The 12,928-nt window shown below is 45.2% G+C and overlaps 2 protein-coding genes across 18 annotated transcripts in view; one reads left to right on the top strand and one right to left on the bottom strand.

The window, feature by feature from the left end:
* LOC135914190 (gastrula zinc finger protein XlCGF52.1-like) overlaps positions 1-12,928 on the top strand; it is a 200,387-nt gene that overhangs the window by 115,244 nt on the left and 72,215 nt on the right. Inside the window, exon 1 of one of the 17 annotated variants that reach the window (XM_070535984.1) lies at positions 8,262-11,098. The exons of the other annotated variants lie outside the window; for them this stretch is intronic. Within the exon in view, the coding sequence (XP_070392085.1) occupies positions 11,081-11,098 (18 nt within the window). The 5' untranslated portion in view covers positions 8,262-11,080. Of the gene's footprint in view, positions 1-8,261; positions 11,099-12,928 lie in introns of those variants that run through there. 17 annotated transcript variants of the gene reach the window in all.
* On the bottom strand, positions 1,926-9,294 carry LOC139057084 (uncharacterized). Its single transcript, XM_070534871.1, has 3 exons — positions 9,197-9,294; positions 8,060-8,286; positions 1,926-7,703 (listed from the first exon to the last, which is right to left on the bottom strand). Exons 1-3 carry the CDS (start codon positions 9,292-9,294, stop codon positions 7,606-7,608), a joined length of 423 nt encoding a protein of 140 aa, XP_070390972.1. The 3' UTR covers positions 1,926-7,605.

Genomic DNA, 12,928 nt, shown 5'->3' with positions numbered 1-12,928 from the left:
GATGCTCTACAAAAAGTGTCAATGTTACTATTTATGTACTTCAAAACCTAACTAAAACGAAACCCAGCTATATTAATTTTTGTTGCAGTAAATGTGACAATCCGCCTAGCTTTCCTATGCAAAGATAGGTGAATGCAGCGCAACTAATACACATTGATAACAGTCACTGTATTTTATTTAATGTACAGATGAAAGGTGGTAACAAATCAACATATGTTGTTTTAAGGCACAATTAAATGATGGGTTAATCATAGCCATGCCTCTGCCTAATGCACAGTTAGGCATAGCCATGCCTAACTGTGCATAGAATATTTTATACGACACCTGAGCAGATGTATGAAGCGGCTTTAATTTACATTCCAAATAAATTTCACACGCTACCTTCATGTAGCTACATTAAATGTATTTCCAAAGTTGTTTCAGAAGAATCTGCATAAATTTACTGCAGCTATGGAACACCAGCCAAGGTTCCTGCTGCTTATAAGCCAAACATATTTATTTAGTTATTTATTTGTACATACTGCAGCCCCTATATGAGGCTATCGCAGGAGTGGGTTAGACAAAAAAAAAGTCATACAAAAAACCAAGTAAACCATAACATTAAAAATTCTCAAGAAATAAGGCAAATGACACAAATGAAACTCAACATAGCAGCAACACTGAGAATCAGTACAAAAACGAGAATGAGTAAATACACTGTAACAAGAAAATACATAAAATCAGGTGTGGTTAACTTTTAACAGGATATCGTTTAATGGCAGTGACCTAATTGTTCCGGGGATTAAGTTCCAGAATTCAATGGTACGTGGGAAAAAGCTGCATTTAAATTTATTAGATTGAGCAAAGTAAGGCTTAATATTAAGGGTATGGTGACTCCTACTTGACCGAGGAATGTCTGAAGAAATATATATGGGATGTGAGACACGATAAGAAAAATTGATGATGCCATGCAGAAACTTCAATGACTCAATGTGACGGCGTATGGATAAAGGGGTTAGGTTTAAAGAAGATAAGGCACAAGAGGGTGAAAAATTGTGATCATAGCGACGATATATGAACCTAATAGATTTTCGTTGTATGCTCTCAATGCAGTTAATGTCGCACTGCTTATGAGGGTTCCAGACAGGAGAAGCATAATCTACGATTGGGCGAATTAAAGTTTTATACATTAGTAACTTAGTTTCCTTTGGAGAATTGTTAAAATTGCGCCTCAAATACCTGAGCTTCCGGAGTGCTTTAGTAGCACTTGGACCCTGATAACCAACTTGCAAGCAATAAGAAGGCATGGAAACAACTCAATCCCTTCTTTATTACTTGCAAGTATGACTTAACTAGCACCGCCTCAAGTGATAACAAGTGTGCAACCATATCTCATCAAACAATATGCATGTTTATGTTACTGGCACGTAAATATGGTAGTTCTGACATTTTAAACCAAAACAATTGCAAATCTCGTTTTAATGTCTTGACAAGCAAGATTTGTAATTAACATGATCGATATGCCTTGACGTAAACACCGTGACTTAAGTGCAACTATATAGGAAATTTGCAACTAAGCCTTCTAAAGCTATAAAATACAAATACTTGATATTTACTCTACATGCAAGCTGGTGCATTTTTGCAGGTGCTGAAAATTTTGGAGAACTCAACACAATGACGCAGACAAGGTTTTTGCATAAAAATGTAGAAAAAACAGAGCAATGTGACTAGCATTCAGACACTGCCATTTTGACCTCACTTTCACGTGTCTCTGGCTCCCTCTCTTCCATTAGCCCTCTCCCCGCAGGGGCGTCTGCGTAAGCAGGCGTTTGGTGTGTTGCGACACCACGGACCCGAGCACACGAGGGTTGGACCCTCCCGCGTGTAGCCGTGCGCGGCTTAGCCGTGTCCGGGGAAAAGGGGATCCTGGGGGTTGAGCCAATGCCGGGTGCTCGGACCTTTAAGGCCCCTCGGCGGCGGCAACACACCCCTTTGGCCTCGGCTTCACGTAGACGGCACCCCCGGACTGACCCACCCGGGGGAAATCGGTAGTTGCCTTTTCCTGTCCTCCTCTCCATTCTGCGTCCTTTTCTCTTCCATTCAATCTTTCCTGTCTTCTCGTCTCTTCTATTTACTTCCAACTTTCCTGGCAGCGAGGGTTAACCTTGTGTGGGTGGCCAACCTTGGGTACTCCAGATTGGGTTATAGTGGCACCGTACAACTGGCGAGGGCTTGTCTTACTCGTAAGACCTGCTCCGTCCCCATGTTGGGCTCGGTGGTGGGTGGTTGGCGCTGCTGCCGAACTCATTACCTCTATATGGCTTCTAGTAAAACACTTTCCCTTGATCGCCCTCTTAAAAGAGGACGCACCGATGCAACCTTTCAATTCTTTTTGAAAAGCAATGAAGAAAATTTCCCAAAGTACCATGTAATCCATAGTGAAAGCACCACGAGCGTACGTAAATTCTCCCCCTTCTTGGTGGCGAAATGCCTTCGCAACACGATAGGACCTGGCTATAAAGCCACAAAAATGTCTAATGGAGATCTGCTCCTTGAACTGAAAGATAAATCCCAATATGAGAAAATGAACGACTTGAAATGCATAGGCGATGTAGCGGTCACTGTGTCCGCACACCGAACCATGAACACGAGCCGTGGAGTAATCTCCGAAGACGACTTCATGGACCTTACTAACGAAGAGCTGCTTGAAGGTTTTCAGGACCAAAATGTCATCAAGGTAGAACGAATTCTAATCCGCAGGAATAACGAACAACTTCGAACAAAGCACATCGTACTAACCTTTGGAACCAGTGTGTTGCCTAGTACAGTGGATGCAGGCTATGTCAAAGTACGTGTAAGGCCGTACATTTCAAATCCTCGACGGTGCTTTAAGTGCCAGAGGTATGGGCACGGTTCCCAGACATGCCGAGGACGGCAGACTTGCGCGAAATGCAGCTCGAACGATCATGCATCAGACACTTGCGACTCATCTCCACATTGCGTGAACTGTGATGGAAGCCATCCAGCTTACTCTAGAACGTGCCCTAAATGGAAGAAAGAAAAAGAGATCATTACATTAAAGGTCAAAGAAAATATAACATTTCACGAAGCAAGAAAACGTCTGTCTTACTTGAATCACACGAGCTTTTCCGAGGTGGCGCGACGGGGGGCAGCGTCACAAATCCCTCGGGAGTCTACCGCGGTCACTGACAGTGGCCCGGTAATCACTCCGCCTGCCCCCCAGGTGGCTGCAGCAAGTGCTGCTCCATCAACATCGAAAGTGGACCTGCCGGCTCCAGTCCCGCAGGTCCCAAAGCTAATCCGAACTCCACGGCCTGGGACGCGAGTTTCAGCGCCTAGTTCACGATCCTCCAGCACCTCGGAAAAGGGTATGGAGGTCGATCAAAAATCCCCGGCGTCATCGACGCCGAAAGATCAGCGCTCTCAGGAGCGCGCTAGGAGAGAGAAAATTCCTGTAACAACTCAAAGAAAGGGACCGGTAACCTAAACGGTTACCGCTCTAGTATACATATCCATCCATCTTTATCACGTGCTCTTGAACACAGGCAACCAAAATCTTCCTCGATATGGCTACACAAATAATTCAATGGAATGCTAGGGGCCTATTTCGCAATCTAGATGATATCAAAGATCTACTAACGGAATATCAGCCACGACTGTTCTGTGTTCAAGAAACACATTTAAACTCTACACACCAGAACTTCTTAAAACGGTACATAGTTTTCCGTAAAGATAGAAATAATGGTAATTCTTCTTCAGGTGGTGTGGCAATCATAGTCCAAAAGTCAGTTGCATGCCAGCATGTATCACTCCAGAGTTCATTTGAAGCAGTGGCTGTTCGGGCTATATTGTTCAATCATCTTATAACGATTTGCTCCATATATATACCGCCAGATGAACGGTTTGACACAGCAGAATTTGAAAAACTGATTGACCAACTTCCCGAACCCTATATAGTAATCGGAGACTTCAATGCTCACAGCACATTCTGGGGTGACTCAAGATGTGATGCGAGAGGACGGGCAATAGAAAACTTCCTTCTTTCTTCTGGAGCCTGTATATTTAACAAGGCAGATCCAACCTTTTACAGTTCCACACACAACACGTATTCATGTATAGATATAGCAATAGGGTCAGCGTCTCTTCTCCCACACCTGGAATGGAGAGTTATCACTAATCCATATGGGAGCGATCATTTCCCGACACTCCTAGAAACCACAAAGTGGCACGATGGACCAGCTTACCCCCAAAAATGGAGACTTCATGCAGCAGACTGGTCAAAATTTAGAAACATAAGTAAACTGTGCCTAGAAGAAGTGGACCATTTAGGTGTAGAAGAACTGGCTAGCTACATCACTGAACACATCCTCTGTTCCGCTCGAAAGTGCATACCTCAATCCTGCACAGATAAAGTAAATCCAAAACCGTGGTGGAACAAAGAGTGTGAAACTGCAAAGAAACTCCAGAACAAAGCGTGGAGTAGATTCTCACGCTACCCAACCACAGAAAATCTTATAGAATTTAAGCGGTGCAAGGCAAATGGCCGCCGTATTCGCCGAGTATCGAAAAGAGAAAGCTGGACACGCTACGTATCCTCCATAAACTCGTACACGGATGCTAGCAAGGTATATAACAGGGTACGTAAACTAAAAGGACAACGTCCAAATCCTTTTCCTCTCGTCAATGGCTCTGGTGAGTCAATAGAAGATCAAGCAAACACTCTTGGCGAGCACTTTGAGAGAGTATCAAGTTCGGAAAATTATTCCGAAATTTTCTTAAAGCATAAAATAATAGCTGAAAATATTCCTCTACATCCAAAAAAGACATCAGAAGGGTACAATAGACCATTAACGTTCCATGAACTCAAGCTTGCCCTAGGCTCTTGTGGTAGCTCGGCTCCAGGTTCTGACACAGTAACTTATGAAATAATCAACAATCTGCCTCATGAGACCCTAAACTGCCTGTTAGGCCTTTACAATAAGATATTTGTTACTGGTCATATACCTTCATCTTGGAAAGAAGCAATAGTCCTACCAATACTCAAACACGGCAAAGACCCTTCCTTAGTTAACAGTTACAGACCTATTGCACTCACTAGCTGCTTACTTAAAGTATTTGAAAAGATGATTAACCGACGCCTTGTCTTCTTTTTGGAATATAATGGTATATTGGACCCTCGCCAATCTGGCTTCCGAAGAGCGAGGTCTACTACCGATAATCTAGTACTCCTTGAATCATATATACGTGATGCATTTGTACATAGCCAATACTGTCTATCTATATTCTTTGATCTTGAGAAGGCATATGATACTGCCTGGCGATACGGTATTCTGCAAGACCTGTCATCCTATGGAATTTGTGGTAGCATGCTGAACATTTTGCAAGATTACTTATCTCAAAGGAAGTTCCGTGTAAGAATTGGCAATGTATTATCGCGCACTTTTATTCAAGAAAACGGTGTACCACAGGGAGGTGTGCTAAGTTGCACACTTTTTATAATCAAAATGAACTCTCTCCGCTCTGTTATACCACCAGTGGTGTCTTATTCTGTCTATGTGGACGACATCCAAATCAGCTTTAAATCCTGCAATCTGTCCATATGTGAACGCCAGATCCAGTTGACTGTTAATCGGCTCACGAAATGGGCCGACGAAAACGGATTTAGATTCAGTGCAGAAAAGACTTCCTGTGTGCTGTTTTCCAGACGTAGAGGGGTATGTCCTGACCCTTGTATTACGATGCATGGGAAAAACCTCATAAATAGAAAAGAACAAAAATTTCTAGGTGTAATCTTCGATAGCAAGCTAACCTTCATGCAGCATGTAAAACAGTTGAAGCTGAAATGTCTTAAAACTATGAACCTTTTAAAGATTTTATCCCACCAGTCTTGGGGAACAGATAGATATTGCCTCCTATCTCTTTTTAAAAGCCTTGTGTTGTCACGCATAGACTACGGATGTATTGTTTACCAGTCTGCTTCAAAGACAACACTTAAGGTACTCGATCCTGTATATCACTTAGGTATCCGTCTAGCACTTGGTGCCTTTCGGACGAGCCCCGTCCAAAGTCTATATGCAGAATCTGATCAGTGGCCGCTGGATTATCAACGTACATATCTGGGACTCGCCTATGCAATAAGAATCATGTCACTAAAACAACATCCATGCAAAGCACTCATAAGTGATCAGTCCACAAATCAGCTGTACTTAAACAGGCCTTCACACGCCCCGCCGTTCCCGTTAGCAGTAAATTCTGTTGCAGAAAAACTCGGAGTAGATTTCACAGAATTGCAGGAAAGCGACTACTTTGAACCCATCCCACCTTGGGATGAATGTACAGTGACCTGTGATTTGTCCTTTACAGAACTTAACAAAAAGAGCTGTCCAAATGCTCTCATTCAACAACATTTCTTGGCGCTTGAAGACAAGTATAAATCATTGGCATTTTTCACTGATGCTTCAAAGTCTGCAACTTCGGCATCATGTGCAGCCCAAGGCCCAAACTTCTCCAACTCTAAAACCTTACATAAACATAGCAGCATTTTTACAGCCGAAGCGTACGGTATCCTGATCACTGTTGAATACATAGTGCAGCACAAGGTACAAAAGTCCATAATATACACAGATTCGTTAAGTGTTGTCACAGCCCTGTCCTGTGGCAAAACAAGCCGAAACCCTGTATTAAACATGCTCATTAAACACATTCACCTAGCGTATAAACAAAACCTAGCTCTTGTTGTATGCTGGGTGCCAGGACACTCTGGGATTGCAGGCAATGAAATGGCAGACAAGAATGCTGGACAAGCGGCTCATCGGGATATTATTGATGTAAGCTGGGTACCTGGTGTAGATATGAAACCTGCTGTACGAAAGGTGCTTCATGACCATTGGCAAGCTGAGTGGGACAAACAAGTGGAAAATAAGCTGCACCTGCTTAAACCAAGATTAAGCAAACCTTTCCGACTAAAGCTTGATAGGCACACGGAAGTCACCCTAGCACGACTCAGAATAGGACACACTTATGGCACACACAAACACCTATTGACTGCAACTGACCCCCCGACGTGCACACGCTGCGGTGAGATCTTAACCGTCCTACATATCCTCATTCAATGTCCCGAACTCCACCGAGAGCGATTAGCTCATTTTAAGGAACTCTACACACACCATATACCACCCCATCCCTCAATGTTCTTATCAGAAGATGCACTTTTTAACTTTAAAAGAGTGCTTAATTATCTTGCTCAAGCTAACTTTCTAGATATCATCTCATTCCATGCTAACCATCAGACTGTGCCTCACAGGTGAAGTACAGTCTGATGCACATAAGTATGTCCGAGCTCTTGCACTTCTTGCGTAGGCAAGAATTGTACAGCAAGGGACTCGGGCAATCCGCAACAATTTACCATGTGTCCCTATAACCTATAATTTTAGAATTCATCCACCAGTATTTATAGATTTCTTTTACATGTAAGCCTCTATACAGCCTCCATTTTAAGTCACAGCACCAAACCCACAATTTTACTAAACAAAAACATATGTCCTGGCGCTCTTTGGCCTTAGATGCCCTTGCGCCATTAAACTCCAATCATCATCATCATCATCATCATCCATTAGCCCTCTCAGGAGCATGATGAAGCCATGACTTAGTGGTTGACTCAACGTCATCCCTTGTACTTTGCGGGAAGTGCCTCCTGACAGCAGCTGGAAGAGAGCACCAAATTTACATTAATGAATAGAACACTGCCCATCTAATGTGCAGTTTGAAAACAACCAAAAGGAAGCTTTCCCCTCTGGTACTGGTTGCAGAAGTGGCGTGCTAATGTAATAGTGCTAACACACACAGATAGGCACACCAAGAGAAGACAGGTAGAACAAGCACAGGTGCGGAATGCTCTTTGTCACTATCGTTTTGTGACATAAGATGGTATGCGTTATGCTGCCTTATCTGATTTGACTGTTGACCAATTTTGTTACTCTTCTCATTGGTCAGGTTTCTTACTAGTAGTGAAGCATCGTGTAAAGCAAGCATTACACGATAGACTTAATGAGCATTTAACTGCATAAAAGATGACACATACTGAACAAATGCTGACACAGCCGAAGATCAGAAAACTTCCGTTTTCCTTTCTTCCCATGCCACGAATATTCAGCAGCCAGTTTGTCCTCCACAAAGAGGTAAATAAGCATGTGCTTAACTGCCGCATTTGGGTTCCTGCCCCCAAGCTGCACAAGTTTGTTGACCTGGAAAAACAAAAGGAAGCCAACCAGATTCAATATTCCTGCACTGTATCATTTTCACACGCCTAACAGTTCTGCACTTTCAATGCACAAAATAGCTCTGACCGGTTCTCATCGGAAGCAGATCCATCAGGAGCACTACAAACTTTATTAGGACGGTTATCCAGAAGCACCACTCGAGCCGCAGTTCCATTGTTGGACGAGAACACATGTTCGCCTAAGAGGCCTACAAGTTGTTTAGACTGTTGACCAGCTCGCTGAGCAATGCGGATCCGCTTCTTTTCGAGCTCCATAATGGCTACAAATACCAACTTTTGTTTGCGCTAGTTCCTCTCTGTCAACCGCATGCATATGTGCCCGGTGGTGAGCACTTAACTGAACATTAGGGGCCGCCTACTGACGCAGTTGATACGAAGAAAAACTTACTAAAAAAATACTTCCTGTGCAACAGGAGGATGCCGAGGCAGTGTCAAAGGTGCCCAAGAAAAGTCGTCGCGTCAAATGATGCGTCGAACTGCGAGCACGGGAACAACGTTGGCAGAAAGTCTATCTTGCAAACTGCGGATCTTGACAGCTGGATTGACCCAGCTGGTTACAATGTTACGTGTAGTACACATGATCGACCCAATCTTAAAGGCAATATTCTTGCGCACTAGAATTTCAGAGACGATTGCAAGAGCCAAACTGATGTCATGGTAGCCTTTCATAGTTCATGCTTTTAACACCAATGTAAGGCTACGTTTACATGGACACCACGAGAGCGGATTGTCAACAAACATACTGCATACACTCGTGTAAGGGCCGCACTGTTTTTTCGCGATTTTGATGGGGCGCGGCCTTCCACGGAAGTGTGAAATTTTTGTTCAATTTTCGATCCACATATGGAAAAACCTGTTTAATCTTGCCATATATACCTAACGATGGGATATCTGGCATCTAGCTGCGGACATCCTCACTAGATGTCTTCATCGTTATCGCTGCTCAGGTTCGGCTTGTCGCCACTGCTCGGGTCATCCACACGTTCCTGTATCCAATCGTCCTCAGTTCCGTCCATGGCATTGGAAATCCCGGTAACCTTAAAACTCTTTACAATAATGTCCGCCCACTCCGCAGCCTACACGTTTAAACTTCAAGTGCAAACCAGCTGAAGTGACGGCCTGCTTAGTCGTCCGGTTGGCGTTTTCTCTTGGTGGCCCGCTGCCATCCATTCAGAGTACTGGCATCTGAAGTCTGCCTCTTTCCTAATGTCCATGTCGTACTTCATGAGCTCTTTCTCGAGTGTTGGAAACCTGCAAGACTTGCCAAGGAATGCTTTCCTAGTCTTATCTGTTGCCGCCAGCTCTTCCTTTTGGGTCGCACCAGCGACGCACGCACTTGTCGTCAACGTGGAAATTCCGGCTGGCTACACGTTTTCCATTCTATTCGGCGTATGCGACAACTTGAAGTTTGAACGCAGCATTGTACGTGGTTAAGCATTTTTTATTTTCCATCACAAGCAGTTGTGCTATAGGCAGTCGTCAAAATGAATGGCGGCACAAAGAATCAATGGCGCTGGCGAGAAAAGTGACAAGATGTCCCAGATAGCTCCGCATGATGAAGCCACAGGACAGCTATTGCCATCTGGTGACTCCCGCGAAATGTGCTGTACGCAAGACACGACGACGCTTCCGTTTGCTAGCGAGATTTTTTTTTTTTTCAAAATTTGCACTGCAAATTTGGGGGAAGTGACCATTACATTAGCGCAGCCCTTAGTCGATTGTATACGGTACATCCATGACCTCCACGACGTGTATTCTGGCCTCGAATTCGCTTTTGTTACATGCAGTCAGCAACAACATGGCCTTCGAGATTTAAAATTCATACCGAGAGTTAGCTGTCATTGCACCCTGGATTTGGACTAGACATTTGGCCCGCAATGAATTTAGCCATTTGGCCTTCACACCATATAAAGCACTGCGCATTAAAAAATTTGTACGAAATATTTTTGCGGAAATGGTGGTATTCATGTGCCGTCAGCGGCAGCGCAGCATCCAGTGGAGGCCATCTTGTACTATCGGCAGCGCTGTTAGGAATTGCCGTACGGGGTGACAACGTGCCAGCTTTCAGCCCGCTGCACGTGTTCCAATCCCACCAGACAGGGCGCACTTCAGAGAACTGCGAATAACCAGCAGCCACGTGGCGCGCGGTCAGCTCAGGAATGTGGTACTCGGCCGTGCCACCCGGGAAAAAGCAGAGTTCTACGAAGATTTCTGACGTCGGCTCCGGACCTTTGCACCTGTGTGTGTGTGCGACAAGAGTATGTGTGCCCACCTCCTCGAAAAGGGTGGGTCATCTTCGGTGACGTCGAACGGTGACGTCGAACAATGACTGGACGAACGTCTTTGTTCACTTGGAATCAAGAGCTTATAAGCAGCGTTTGCCGGCTGCTAGTGTGTGCTCATCGTCGGGAGCTGAGTGCTCGTTGTCATGCTAAAATGTACTAGTGAGCTGTGTGCTCGTAAGCTGTTTGCTGTATGTTAGTCTTGCGGGCTCCATATGGGAGTCACGCTAGACTGCCAATATATCTTGCTTAGAATGTGAATACTGCCAATAATTCCTGCTCGCCCAGCCCTGTCGTCCCAAGATCCTCCCTACAACTACGACCGCTCCCATCCTAATAACTGAATGGCAGCGGTGAGTTCGGCCTACGGCTCGTAAATCGGCCTATGACTCGGAGACAGCAACGGCAGCTGACAGACGTTGGCACATGGTGACCGACTGGCATCCTGATCAAGTTGGAGGCGACTCTAAATTGACCACCTCTTGCAACTGACTGGATACGGCGGGGAAGGACTGGTGATATGGTGCTGCTTCAGTGTGTAAGCATTTGGTTTTGGCTGTAAGATTTACTAGGCTTCAATTTCTCTGTGTTTTGGAATTTGATTCGCTGGGTATCTTTTTACTTGTACAGTGGAATCTCGTTGATACGATTCTCACGGGCACCGAAAATAAAAACATATTATCCAAAAATCGTATTATCCAAAACGGACTCCAAAAGATTGCGAATAATACATACTTGGCACAGAACTTGCTTTTATTAAAGCACTTTAAAATAATCCGTCACTTTGCGCTGCACTTTTTGCTTTTCGAGGTCCTGCAGCAAGCTTTTCTGGAACTCGTAAAAACGAGTAGCAGTTTCCTCGCTGAGCTCCGCAGACGCGACAAAGCCACGAAGCCCGTCCAAAGCTTCGAGAGCACCGTCAGTGCTGCTGCCATCTCCGATCGCTGCTGCAATCTCCGGCGTCTTGGTTTTCATCGTCGTCGCTCTCCTCTTCAGTGGTAACATCTGCAATGATGTCTTGGACGGTGCGCAATTCACACGTCGCCAGTTGGTCGTCCGCCGATACAAACTCTTCCGGAGACGTGTCGACATTGAGGTCACCCCAGTCCGGGATGTCAATCTCTGCGCCGTCATCTCCATTTTCCTCAGTATCGCCAGGTGCACAAAAAAAGCCACACTTCTTGAAGCAGTTGGCGATGGTGTCAGGTTTGACGCGATCCCATGACATCGCCAGAAAATGGATGGCATCAAGAAGATCCACCTTCAAGCTGGCATCTTTCCGGTCAATCTTGGCCAAAAAGCGTCTGATCAACAAGCTCCTAAAGTGAAATTTCATGTTTCTAATGATTCCTGCATCTAGGGGCTGCAAGTGGCTGGTGCAGTTGGTCGGCAGGAAAATTACTTTTACGTTTTGCAGCCACGAAGTATCGACAGGGTGCGCGGCACAATTGTCGAGAACCAGAAGAATTCTACGGTTCGCGGCACGCATCCGGGCATCCAGTAATGTGAGGAACTCTGTGAAAAAGGCTCCGGTCATCCATGCCTTCTTATTCGCTTTATAAATGACAGGAACGCGTGGGTTAGGCGAAAAGCAGCGTGGCTTCCAGTATTTGCCAATGACAGTAGGCTTGAGCTTCTCGGTTCCATCAGCGTTGCAGCACAACAATACGGTGACTCTTTCTTTGCTTTTTTTTCTGCCTTGACACGTCTCACCTTTTATGCTGAGACTTTTCTCGGGCTGAAGATTGATGAACAACCCAGCTTCATCTGCGTTGAACACGTCCCTTGGCTGGTACTGAGCAATCACCGCCGGCAGAGTCGAAAGCCAGTTGGAGACCTGATCTTGGTCGGCAGACTTCCCTTCGCCGGAAACGGTTTTATACGACAGGCCATGCCGTGTTTTAAAACGATGAAGCCACCCGCCCGAAGCTTTAAAATCTTCGATGCCCAACGAGAGTGCTATCTCATCAGCTCTCTCGCGAACAACTGTCCCGTCCACGTTCACGCCCGCCGCCCTTACTTCCCTGAACCATGCCAGAAGAACCTCTTCCTTCTTGCCATGCTGGGCGCCCCTTGTTTGCTTCACGCCGGCGCCGAAGACTTGAATGTTCTTCTGAATTTCTTCTCGCTTGCCGACGATCGTGTTCAGCGTGGAGACAGGCAAACAAAGTTCGCGTGCCAGGTCGACACGTTTCTTCTGCGGATTTTCGTCGACTTTTGCTAGGACGTCGAGTTTTTCTTTCAGCGATAACGCTTTACGCTTTCTAGACATGGTGAAGCGCACGGGTGAAATGCGGCACCAAAACAGAAGAAACGATAAGGGCGAAGTGCAAGCTGAACGCTTGAAACACCAAAATGGCAACGAGAA

The sequence above is a fragment of the Dermacentor albipictus genome, chromosome 3 (assembly GCF_038994185.2).
Source record: "Dermacentor albipictus isolate Rhodes 1998 colony chromosome 3, USDA_Dalb.pri_finalv2, whole genome shotgun sequence".
NCBI classification, from domain to species: Eukaryota; Metazoa; Arthropoda; class Arachnida; order Ixodida; family Ixodidae; genus Dermacentor; species Dermacentor albipictus.
This window is presented reverse-complemented; position numbering and strand designations above follow the sequence as displayed.